The sequence below is a fragment of the Arachis duranensis genome, chromosome 7, assembly GCF_000817695.3.
Source record: "Arachis duranensis cultivar V14167 chromosome 7, aradu.V14167.gnm2.J7QH, whole genome shotgun sequence".
Lineage (NCBI taxonomy): Eukaryota > Viridiplantae > Streptophyta > Magnoliopsida > Fabales > Fabaceae > Arachis > Arachis duranensis.
Window position 1 is genome coordinate 2,889,841 of NC_029778.3, and position 12,818 is coordinate 2,902,658.

The 12,818-nt window shown below is 28.3% G+C and overlaps 2 protein-coding genes across 3 annotated transcripts; one reads left to right on the plus strand and one right to left on the minus strand.

Moving 5' to 3' along the window:
• Positions 1 to 247: 247 nt before the first annotated feature.
• On the minus strand, positions 248 to 928 carry LOC107496484 (uncharacterized). Its single transcript, XM_016117748.3, has one exon. The coding sequence runs from the start codon at positions 867 to 869 to the stop codon at positions 552 to 554; it is 318 nt and encodes a 105-aa protein (XP_015973234.1). The 5' UTR covers positions 870 to 928; the 3' UTR covers positions 248 to 551.
• A 9,121-nt stretch (positions 929 to 10,049) lies between these two features.
• On the plus strand, positions 10,050 to 12,801 carry LOC107496482 (peptide methionine sulfoxide reductase). 2 transcript variants are annotated; one of them, XM_016117745.2, is made up of 4 exons: positions 10,050 to 10,187; positions 10,408 to 10,435; positions 11,499 to 12,022; positions 12,319 to 12,801. In XM_016117745.2, the coding sequence occupies exons 2-4, from the start codon at positions 10,417 to 10,419 to the stop codon at positions 12,568 to 12,570; spliced, it is 795 nt and encodes a 264-aa protein (XP_015973231.1). In that variant the 5' UTR covers positions 10,050 to 10,187; positions 10,408 to 10,416; the 3' UTR covers positions 12,571 to 12,801. The 2 variants fall into 2 exon arrangements, with proteins under 2 accessions (XP_015973231.1, XP_015973233.1); XM_016117747.3 differs by lacking the exon at positions 10,408 to 10,435 and having other exon boundaries at positions 10,071 to 10,187.
• Positions 12,802 to 12,818: the final 17 nt, after the last annotated feature.

Below are 12,818 nucleotides of genomic sequence, written 5' to 3' on the forward strand. Positions count from 1 at the left end.
CAACTTTTTATCTGTCAAAATCTGCCAACTTGAGTTGGGCTGGACATGAAGTCCATCTACTAAATAAAGCCACATCTAAATTAATTATGGTTTAATCCTAATTTATCACGTGTTGGTAATAATTGGCAGACTTTTTCTTGATAACGTATACTTTTCTATTAAGATTCAAGTGGAGAGAGAAAAAGAGAGATAAGCAACTCCATTCATAATAATTAGCATAAAATTAAGGGTACCTCATTAATTAACTTTTCTATTTTTTTTTTTCTTTTGAGCTTGGCTATATACAAGAAAACTAAAGCAAAAGCTTTAAGCACCCCATATTCTATCTAAATTAAATTTGTCTACAACAAAATTTAGAAATTTCAATTCATAACTCTTAACCCAAAACTCATACAAAATCATCAATTCGAAAGTCTAATAACCATATTATAACCTACGTCGAAATAAATCTATCAATTAAGGATAGAATAACGACATGATTGACCTAATAACACAAGACCAATACGACGTCGTTATTTCGATCCTTAATTGATATAGACTAGTAGTGAGTATTATTCAGGAATGCTTTGAAGAGCAGGCCTCCAAGGAGAATAATAATGGTGAGTATGATGATGAGAACTATGATCCATCAAATGAGACAAAACTTGTTCAACCCTTAACTCCTTCACATCCATTTTACCAAGCAACTCAGCTAACTGCTTCTTTGTTATCTTTATCTTCACTTCTTTATGATGATTATTACTTTCCTTTGATGATGCTTTAGCATTGTTGCTCTTTGATGAAGATGAAACAACATCCTCGTCCCATTCAACATCATCGGAGAACATGGTAGTGGAAGAGGAAGATTCATGTGCTATACAATTCCCCATTATGTCTTAGATTGTGTTTTGAAGAGAGAAAGAGAGAGAGAGAGGGGTTTGGGAGAAGGAAGAGAAGTGGGTGATATATAGGAGAGGAAAAATAAAAGTTGAATGAATCAATTTAATTTAATTTAATAATGATAGGATTAGAATGAATAAATGAAATGACTATGTAATGGTCAAACCTAAAAATTTTCTGCCAGGTGGGGTACCATACATTGTGGAGTGCGGTGGGTCCCACAATGTTGCATGCAATTGGACCATAGTCACTAACCCATCATGGAGTCAAAATAAGTGCAAACTATATAATTTTTAAAATAATAATAATAAATTTAAAAAAATTATTATATACTATAAAGCACTAATACTTGTCTGAGTTATCATGTCTACGTGTTGAACACATTTCGAACATAATATTCACTGACACTTATTCGATATGCGTATTTATTGTGTCCAATTGTATCTTAATAAAAAATTAAAAAAAAAATTTTCAAAGACACGTTTGGATACATATAAATACATCACGTGTCAGCGTATTTAATCTTATTTTTAACATATATTTTTGAAATAAATTTAGATATAATATATTATTATTTATTCAAATAAAAAATATTTTAAATATGTCAGTGCATTGTATATCAACCTCAAGTAGGTCTGTCCCATGCATGTCACCATTGGGTTGATCAAAGTAGGGCAAGAGTTTCATTTAGGAGTTGAAAAACAAAATATTAACAATTATTAAATGAGTTTAATTTCATAATAACAATAGTAAATAATGTCTTTATTTCTTAACAGATAGTAGATCCATATGTGACGATAGATTATTTGAGTTAGATGATTAATTATTTAGATAAAAAAATCGGAAAATTTTTATTTTTTCATACTTATCAATTATATACGTGCTTTGAACCATTTTTGCATAATTGATGCGTCAACTATATATATAGTAGTTGGTAGCGATGATTACATTATCTTAATTATTTAAGTTAATTAATTAATCAATTAATTTGTATAAAAAGATTAATAAGGAGAATGATGATGATGATGTAAGTGTAACAACAACCGTAATATGAGGCCAAGCTAAGCACTTGGATAAGGAGTGCAACTACTACTTTAATTTGTATTACACACCAAAATTCAATTTTGATGAATAGTGTTATTAGAATATTAGTTTATTGTTTAGGTGTGAACGCGGATTAGTGGGAATCTACCATAAACTTTAGTAGTTCACAAGTAAATTATAGTAAGTGAATTTTATCATAATTATATGATCATGTTGGTCATAAAAAAATTAGTTAAAAATTAAAGTCATATTTTTTATTGTTTGTCAATATTTAAATTAAAAAAATATTATCAAATAATAAAAATGTGTAATTTTAATTTTAGCTATATTTTTTAAGTGTTCCAAAATTTATGTATTTTATAATAATAATAATAATAATAATAATAATAATAATAATAATAATAATAATAATAATAATATCTCATTTGCAATTAAGTGCAATGAACTTAGATTAGTTTTATCATTCACTTCTACTAATTAATTAACTTGTGGTGAAAATTTAATTAACTTTTATCATGTATGACACATTTTGTAGTGCTTCCGTTTATTGCATAATTCCTAATACAATAATACAATTAATTAATGCAAGTGATATAAAGATATAATTGATGAGAAATTATTTTTTATTCACCAAAAAAGAAAATATTTTTTGACATCACAATGGTAAAATAATCTATATAAACGTTATTCAAATTAGACAATTTAAAAAAATGTGTCCTAATATAATTTTAATAAAATCATATAATTTGTCCCAAACATATAATAAACAAAATTGTCAATAAAAAAAATAAAAAACTCAAGTGGGGTCATGAAAATTGGAATTAGTAGTTGGGGTTTAGGTGTGAAAAGGGTAACCCCGGAATCTTAGGGCATCTTTCAAATTAAAGTAGCTAAGTGTGAACACAAATTTTTGAAAAGAATCTCATCAATACAATTGAGTGAGTAGTGAAGGTGCTGTATGGTTTATCATTTTATTTATTTTATTTTAATTTTTCACGTGCACTTAACTTGTTGATTCCACTGACCCAAACGCACTTTCTTCTCCACCATAATCATACTCCTAATTATATATCAAGCTTTTACATACTCTTATCTTTATCTATTTACCCATTTCTATCTCTCTTTTCCCTTCTTTGGAAAAATTATATGTTGGAAATCCTTGTCCTCACTTTTTCTATGCAACATAGAAAAAAAAAAAAACAATGAAAAAAGGTTAACACGAGATTGGAATAATATCTATCGCTTTTCAAAAGATAAATTATTTTTCTAATAATATATACATACACTTTTAATTTTTCATTTATAGTATCTTTTACTCACACAAACCAAGAATTATTTTATCGTGAATCTGAGTTGTATTTAAAAGTCTACTGTTAGCTAATAAATTACTAATGTATAAGATAATATTCGAACTTTCAATACTTGTTTAAGATGAATGAATTTATCACTCCACTAACTTAATTTTTTTTAGTGACTAAATAAAAAAGAAAGAAAAAAAAAGAGACAAAACTAAATTAATTGGCTAAAGTCATATCTAAATCTATTAGATGTTGAAACTCACTCCATGATTGGCTCTAATTCGAGTGAATGTCCGCACCAGAAGCAGCTGCTTTAACCATACAAGCTGCAACACTATTTGCAGTCCTCTGAATTAAAAGAATAGAGACTCTCCAATTCCAATTCATAACCTCCTGTATATGCTTTGTCAAATTCCATTCCGAAATATCCTTAACAAGCATTCTTTGGTTTACCAAGAAAAGAGCTTCTAAAGAGTCTCTTTCACAAATAACCTCACGAAATCCACTCTCCCAAGTAAGAAGTAAATCTCTCTAAATTGCATACAATTCAGCAAAAAGAACACTGCACTCTTTGACTTTTCTAGTGTAACCTTTCAACCAACATCCATCAGGATTGCGAATGATACAACCAAAACCAGCATAGCCAAAATGAGCAAACCAACTAGCATCACAATTCAATTTAACAGAATGAACTGGAACTCGACTAACCTAATTTGATTAATATATATATATATTTTAACATGATAATTTTTCTATTTTTTTAAAACGGTCGGAAATACACAAATTAGACTCTCCTATTTGTGTTTAAAAAATTTTACAAATTTAGAATACACAAATCAAAGGGTCCGATTTATGTACCAAAAAATTGGACAGTACGATTTTTATACCTTTTACAAATCGTACAGTCCAATTTTAACTTCTAATATCACATCTGTATAAAGCATTTATACACTCCATAACTACGTCTTATATCATTCTCTCTTAAATATCTAAATTTAAAAGTGTTTGAGAACCGTTAAATTTTATTTTTTTAATATATGTTTTTAACGCTTAAAAAAAATTAAAGTAGTGTGTATATATATATATCACTAGCTACTAGACAACTTAAGATATTTTTTATTCTTTTGAAAACCTTTTTACATTAACTTTCAAACAATCCATGATGCAAAAACTGAAAAACGTTGATTCGTGTCATGTTAGCATTATCTTTTATTCATTTTTCCAATAGCTTAAATGGTTTGTGGAATGTGAAATGGCAGTGAAAAGAATCTTTTAACACAAAAATCTTCTAAGTGCACGTTAATTTTTAGAATGAAGAAAAATAATGTGTCAAAATATATGCTCTGAATTCTAGAGTAATTATAACATATACTGCTTAATAAAGTAATTTAGGGTTTAATTGCTTTTTTCAGAATTAGTTTTAAGTTTTTCATTTTTAATAACAAAAAGTAAATTTAATTAAGTTATTTAATTAATTAAAAAATTATTAGAAAACTATTAAAAAATTCATTTTATAAAAAAATTTAACGTCTATCACACCGGCATATATGCATGGAATTTGGGACCATCTAGATTATTCAAAAGTTGCATCGCTCATTAGTTGCCAATTTTTTATTTAAGGAATTTTTAGCTGATTTCAAATAAGTACTATATATTTAAAAACCAGGTAAATTAAGGTAGCATTTGGTGGAGAAATAGAGACGGAAAGATTGAGATTGAGAGACTGAGAGATAGAGATTAAGAGATAAAGATTGAAATAAATCTCAGTATTCTGTTTGATACAAAATGGGAAATATAAACTAAAACAAGAATAAAATTATAATTTAATTTGCACAAAGGATAAAATTAGAATTAATTAATCGAAATAAGAGTATTTTAGGTATAAAATATTATTAAAGTTTCAGTCACAATCTCTAAAAATTTTAGTATCCTGTGTCTCTACTTTTTGGAGGTACTGAAATACTAAAATTTTAGTACCAATTTCTGAACTAACAAACATAATACTGAGTCTCAGTCTCTCAGTCTCAGTCTCAGTACTTTAAAACAAACGCTACCTAAATAATAGAGTCTTCTCGTACTCATCTAAAGGTTACGAGTTCAAATCTCACTCTTTAACTTTAATTTAAATATATATATATTAATTATAAGAATGAGAAAAATTAATTAAAATGGTTGATACAACAACTCATTTTCCATTGTATGTGATGTTTAACAATGAAAGGCAGATATTATTTAATTGCACGCATGCTCACTTGCTCATGAGGAGTTAAAAGTTGTTGTTCCAAATTAATTATAATTACTAATTAGTGAACATAAGTAGCACTTTTGCAAACTCCGAAAACTAAAGCTACACTACATCACACTTTTTCTGAAAAATGGTTGGTGAGTCTAACTAAGTTGGCTCCTTCACCCAACTCTACTCTCACATTCTCACATAATAGCAATCTATCCTTTTTCTTCTCAGATAATTAATTCGTATAAATACTTTTTCAATAAATATAACGAAAATATATTTTAATTAGTGATGATTAATATTAGTTCATTTTTTATTATAAATTTTATTTTTTAATCCTTACCTTTTGAAAAAATTAAGATTTAAAATTTAGAATTTAGAATCTATATTTTAAAATTTTAAAATTTAATAAGATAAAAAGATAATTTCAAAAAATTACAAATTAATATTAATTAAAAAATAGTTAATTCTTTAATTAAATCTATAATTTTTTATAATATGTCATTTGAACTATTGAAAATTTAAAAATAAGTGCCAATTTAAAACACTCAATGAATAAACACCACAAGAAATTATATTTGTTAATTAGCAACTTTTTGCAACAAGAATGTTTTGTTAGTAAAAAATATATCTCTCTATGTATAGTCACGATTTTCTATGATCGATGTGTTATTTGAAGAGTAAATTACTAAAAAATAATTAAATTTAATAAAAATGATCATCCATCATTTAATCCTGTTTCTGTGGATGAAAAGATTGACGCAACAAATTAAACATTTGTGATAAAACAACAAACATAATTATGACACGACATTAAATCTTATAATTATAAAAATTATTTCATATTTTTTATTTTTATAATTTGAAAAGAACCCTAACAATTAGAAAAGTACATCATCAGTAATATATTCAATCTTAAGCCCTTTTATCAACAATCAACTAGAAGAACAATCAAATTTTGTTGTTCGTGTTTTTCAATGTTAATTTTTGCCAACGATAAAATATTTCAGATACTATTTTAGTAGTTTATTTATTTTTTAATTAACTTTATATTTATGTCTGTGACAATATATATTTAGGGTATAATTGAAACCTATTGCAATACAATAACATAACATAACCTTGGATAATATTATTTTTAGCAGCGAAATTACAAAACTAATGAATATATATAATATAGAGTAGTTGTGGTAATACCCAATTAATGAGAGTTAAATAGAGATTAATTAAGTTTTGGGCGAGTTTTAATTTTTCTATAAAATTGTGTGTTCAAATCTTAGAAAACATTTAAACAAAAGTTGTGGTTGCATTATGCTTTGGTGTTAAACAAATCTCTCCCACTTTGTTGAACAGTTTAGCCACGTGGCACTAATCTATTGGTTCATTTACTTGCCAAGCCTGAAAATTATATCACATGTTTACTTAAGACCGCCATGACATACGTGCAGCAATTTATGCATGCAAATGTTGGGCGCCACGTCAGATTTTCTTTCTCTTTTGGTCCTAAAGCAAATTGTAAAAATCAAGTCTAAGAAAATGTCTTTTCTTTTATGGCTCCTTTTGTTTTATTTTATTTTATAACTTTTAAATTTCATCACATGTATAGATTTGTTCAATGTTGACTACTATATCTTACAGTTGACTATTATAATCATGGGTCTTAATTTGAGCATTATATTGTGTTATATACTTATATTACAGCTTAACTTTTCATGAAATTATTCTTTTTAAAAATTTTAATTAATAAAAAAATATATGTGATACAAATTTGTATTAAAAAATAAAGAATTAGATAAAAAATTAAAAAAATAATTTTTTTCTTTTAAAATTAGGGTAAAAAAAAAGAAAATAGAATTTTTAATTACATTATGGTTATCTTACATTATTACATTGTATCATATTCATATTTACAGTATAATTCTCTAATTAGACTAGTTCAATACTGATTCTGTCAATATATATGAATATTTAATATACTCTCACACATACGCAAAATTTTTTTTTAGTTTATTTAAATTTTTTATATAGACATTTAGTTTTTTATCTTTTTGATAAATTATTTTTTTGGTATAAAAAAATTTAAAATTTGGATTTTTAGATTATATAATTTTTAATATCATGTTATGAAATTAATTTTAAAAAAATGTATAAATAATTATATCTTTAACACATGCAATTAGAATAAACTGGGTTCAATCTTAGTGAAGTCTTAATTGAATGCATGTCAATTTTTTTTTTGGTTGTTTAATTTTTGACTGAAAAATGAATACAATCAAAAGAAAATAACTAGAATTTTATGCATGGTGTTACATATAAGAAGACTCTACTTTCAACTTTCCATTGTCAATAGGGTTAAGTTTATCAGTTGTAACAAACTTGAATGAGATATATCAAAGTAATAAACGTACGACTCATTATATTTTATGCATCGCTTGTTGATAATGTGAAATAAAAGCGTACAATAATAACATTTTTAATTGAATATCAACATTAATATTATATTATTAGACTATATTATATTATTATTCAGTGTGATATATACTATGTTGGACTGCCAAAATAATTCATGTTTTTTTGAAGAAGCTCTAAATAATTCAACAATATGCAAGAACATTTTTTTTTTTCGCATAAGGCGGCATATCCTAATAAGTTGTAGCAACACTATGAATTTGAAAAGTATATATTTTGTTACTTAGAAATTTGGTCATGTTTGTACTAGTCCATAATAAATTGTGTTCAAAATAAAACTGCTTTTAGTACCGCTGTTGACGAAAAATATTTGAATCCTAATAAGATGTTCATCATGTCACAGTATGACGAGGACGTTACAGAAATTCAGAAGTATTATTCAAATATGGAGCTAGTAGCTAGCATATGTTATCGTTTAATTTTTTTTTTTATAAATAATGTGAGAATAAAGTATTATTTTAACCCTATTCTAGAAGGGTGTCAATATATTATTTAGTATTATTTTCCCTTCTTTAATTTTAACCTCAGTATTGACACCCTTCTTTTTTTTTTCTTTTTTTTTCCAATTGTTTGCGTACCCTCCAAAACTAGAGTAATTTAGCCTCTATTAATATTATTGCATAATAAATTTAATTGTGTACGACATTTAACAATATAAACAGTAATAAATACTTAAGCAATTTTATAGAGTATCTTCTAAAAACTTATTTTTGTCCAAACTTTAACTTTAGATTATTGGATTGATTAAAACATAATCAGTTTATGTGTTAAATATACATAAAATAACCTTATTATAAAATAATACATAATGGGTGGTTTTTCTTTTCTCTATGGAATCTCCCGTCCAATTTACTAATTACTAATTTATCACGAATCTAAGTTTCATTTAGGAGTTTGTCACTAGCCAATAGGTCACCGCATGCGCAAGACAGATTCGAACTCTCGACATTTATTTAAATGAACTAATAAATTAATTATTAGACCAACTCAAGTTAATTATAATAGAGTATTATTTATGCTCTAAGTTATTATTTTTTTAGATGTTTTTATTTATTTATTTATTTATTTTTGGTTTATCCAAACGGTATCCCCAACCCGACAGGTTAAGGACTAATTCGTCGCGGATCTGAGCTTCATTTAAGGGTCTGCTGTTGGCCAATGAATTACTGCATACACAAGGTAGGGTTTGAACTCCCAACACTTGTTTAAGCGGACGAGTGAGCTGACCATTCGACCAACCTAAGTTGGTTAGATGTTTTTATTTTAGGCATGCTTTTTTGGGTGAAATTATATGGTGGACAAAGAAGATAGTAGATTCTAAAGTTCATAGTTGTTTTTTATAACAAAAGCCCATAGATGGACAAAAAATACCAATAGGTCATAGCTTTATATTAGTATGTGGGGGTGGGCTTTGTTTCTTAACACAATGGGCTTTAACAAAAAAGAAAGTGTCACTATATAGTTCATGTATTTATGAAGGCCCACAAAATTAATGTTATGCTAGGACATGGCAATGGATGGTTGTAATTTTCAGGTCAAATTCAATTCCTTAATCCAACAATAATATCCTTCAACAAATAATACTAGTGTCCCTTTCACCATTTATAGTGACTCATATAAAATTGTTGTTGTTATAAAGATATTTAGATTAGATTTCGACAAATTGTTATGTTATGACTGATGAGACTTAGTCTCATTAAAAGAATAATTTAATTCATCACATTTGAACATGTTATCAAGTTTGTGTTCTTTGGAAGATATTTGTGCCAAATAATAATTTCAATTTGATTATTTATGTTAGATTAATGCAACTTTTGATGATAATAAGATTATAGATTAGATTAGATTAGATAAACGTAATTACGTAAATGGTTAGGTTGAATCTTGAAAGAGTGGATAAATATCCATGATGACGTGTTTATCTTACATGCACTATTTTTGTAATGTTCTACACACTCCTATTACGTGCCAAATTTAATTTAATATTAATTATATGTGTTATTTTCAATCTGAATTTACCTTATTATCCTTCAGCTTTAAACAAATTCTTACTTCTGATACCTATTATTTTGGGGGGCATTTTAGTCTTTTTGAACTTGTTGTCCAAAGCACAAAGAGCAAAACGTCATCGTTCTGCTACCAACGCAAAACTCAAACTTTATGTTGCAGTGAGAGAGAATTAGGATCCTCATCTTCTTCTCTTTCTTTCTCAGTCATTCATTCATCAAATTCAAGCATTTTCCTCATTCTTCACTCTCACTCAGGTATCTCTTTTCTTTATTCTGTTCGTTTTTCTCCATTATTCAGTTTCAATTTTGCCCCTTGTTAATTTGCTATCATTTTTTCAATTCAATTTAACATCTTTCCGATTACAATTAACCATTTAAGGGAAAGGGAATTGCGGGTTTTGTTCAAATTTTCATCTTTTTTTTGTATGATTTTTGTTATTATTGTATGGTGATTGATTCAAATAATTTGTTGAAGGGTTGGAAGATGAGAATTTGTGGAGCAGGTATTGGTTGATCCTAAATACTTTAAATGAGATTGTTAAATGTTAGTTGAGTGATTGAGTATCATCTAGCTGAATTTATAAACAATGCATTTTATTGATTTAAAAGTGATATACTTCTCATTTTGCCACTTCTAGAAGTGTTATGTTATATGAGTTGGCTCAATGTAAGAGAAAGAGTGAATTGAAAAAAAGAAACAAGAAAAAACAAAATTTTCCTTCTAGAAAAAAGGTTTAGTGCACATGCGTCTTCCACTCCCCAACATCTATAATAATCTATTTATAAAAGCAATGATGTATAGACCATGGAGATTGGATTAGTCCAGCTGTCTGAGTGACAAAATTTAACAAATAAATAAACTTTATTAGTACACAAATTTTGAGCAATTGATATGGATTTGTTATTACAGCTGGCCAGATGGGAAAATCTATGAACATAGAAGCTTATAATATATATGTCTTAGGTTTTTGTCTTTCACTGAGTGAATACTAATAGTCAAACCATAAGGCACTTTTTATATACATCATAATAACAAGGTTCTTTTGTCCATTTGTCTGATTATAAGCATAGAAGGGAAAACATTGGTTATACCTACATGTATTTTTAAAGAGAGGGTGGTTACATGAACAAAGGTATTGTAGCATCATCGAGTTTCAAATTAAGGTTGTGAATTGTGATAGTTAATCATTGTTGTATGTGATGATTTTGCAGCTTTTAGTCTATAGCTTTGGTACCTGCAAAGTGTTAACACACACATAGTGAAGATATCCAGTACAAGAGTGAATGCAATTTGTGTGTATGCATATATGTATGTACGTACGTATGAATGTGATTCTTCATTCATAATCATGTTAGACTATAAATGCTGTCCACTTAATTTTGCAAAAGTTCCATTTCTTTATAGCAATATATATAGTTCATTGGTAGTATAGAACTCTTCTTTACTGATAATTGGTCAATTTGAAATGTTTATTTTTAAGCTGTGATGTTGTTATTTTCTTGGAAATGGTAGATTGTTAATTTCTTCGATAGGAGGACTCACATTTTACTTAAAATTCTGAGCAGCTAGCTGCAGCAGCATTGCTACAACATCCAATTCCATTTTAGTGTATATCTCTTCGTCTATTTCCAGCCCTTCCAAAACCAAGTTCCTTCCATCACTCTCTAGATTTTCTGTTGGACGCTCGTGCTTCTTCCCCCAAACTCGTTCCCATATTACCGTCAAACCCTCCATGAACCTGTTGAACAGACTTGGATTTGGTAGCACAAGGGCACCAGAGAACATGGATTCCACAATTCCTCAGGGACCGGATGATGACATCCCGGCACCAGGGCAGCAGTTTGCCCAGTTTGGCGCTGGCTGCTTCTGGGGTATCGAATTGGCCTTCCAAAGAGTGCCTGGGGTATCCAAGACTGAGGTTGGTTACACACAAGGGTTTTTGCATAACCCGACCTATGAGGATGTGTGTTCAGGGACCACAAACCACTCAGAGGTTGTAAGGGTCCAATATGATCCGAAAGAATGTAACTTCGACACACTGCTTGATGTGTTCTGGGATAAACATGATCCTACTACACCGAATCGACAGGTATATACGATTTTTTAAGCTAAGATGATATGTTAATTAGAAGTTAGAACTCATATTGCTATCTAATAGGAGATAAGAACCAAGAAGGGAGACACATCAGTGAAGCTTCTTCTTTGATTGTTAGAGTTGAAGGATTTAATTCATATTACATCTATATAAGCGTCTTTTAATATGCTTCCTTTTGTTACATTTTTCTCCCTTTCCTCCTTGGTTCTTGTCTTTAAATTTCTGGTTTCATTTGTTTCTTGAATTCTCTCTTTTATTATTAATGACAGTTTGATCTTCCTTTGTGATAGGGAAATGATGTTGGAACACAGTACAGATCCGGAATATACTTCTACACTCCCGAACAAGAGAAGGCGGCCAAGGAATCTTTGGAGCAACGGCAGAAGCAGTTGAACAGGAAGATTGTTACCGAGATCCTTCCTGCCAAGAAGTTCTACCGCGCAGAAGAGTACCATCAGCAGTACCTTGCAAAAGGGGGTCGATTTGGTTTCAAGCAATCAGCTGCCAAAGGATGCAACGACCCGATTCGATGCTATGGTTAAAGTGTTGAGTGAATAACAGTCACAGCTTAATAGATGTTAAAAGCTCATAGTTTGTTTGGTAAGTATTTTGTTAATATTATGTCAACATAGCTTGTTCACACTGTTTTTTGTAAGTTGAAGATTGAGATAGCTATAATTTGAGCTTTAGAGTTGTATATCTTGATTTTATATTTATGATTTTGCTATGAAGTGGGAAGTATTACAGTGATAATTATAAGCATTGTTTTTTTTTTTTTTGGGTATTTAAA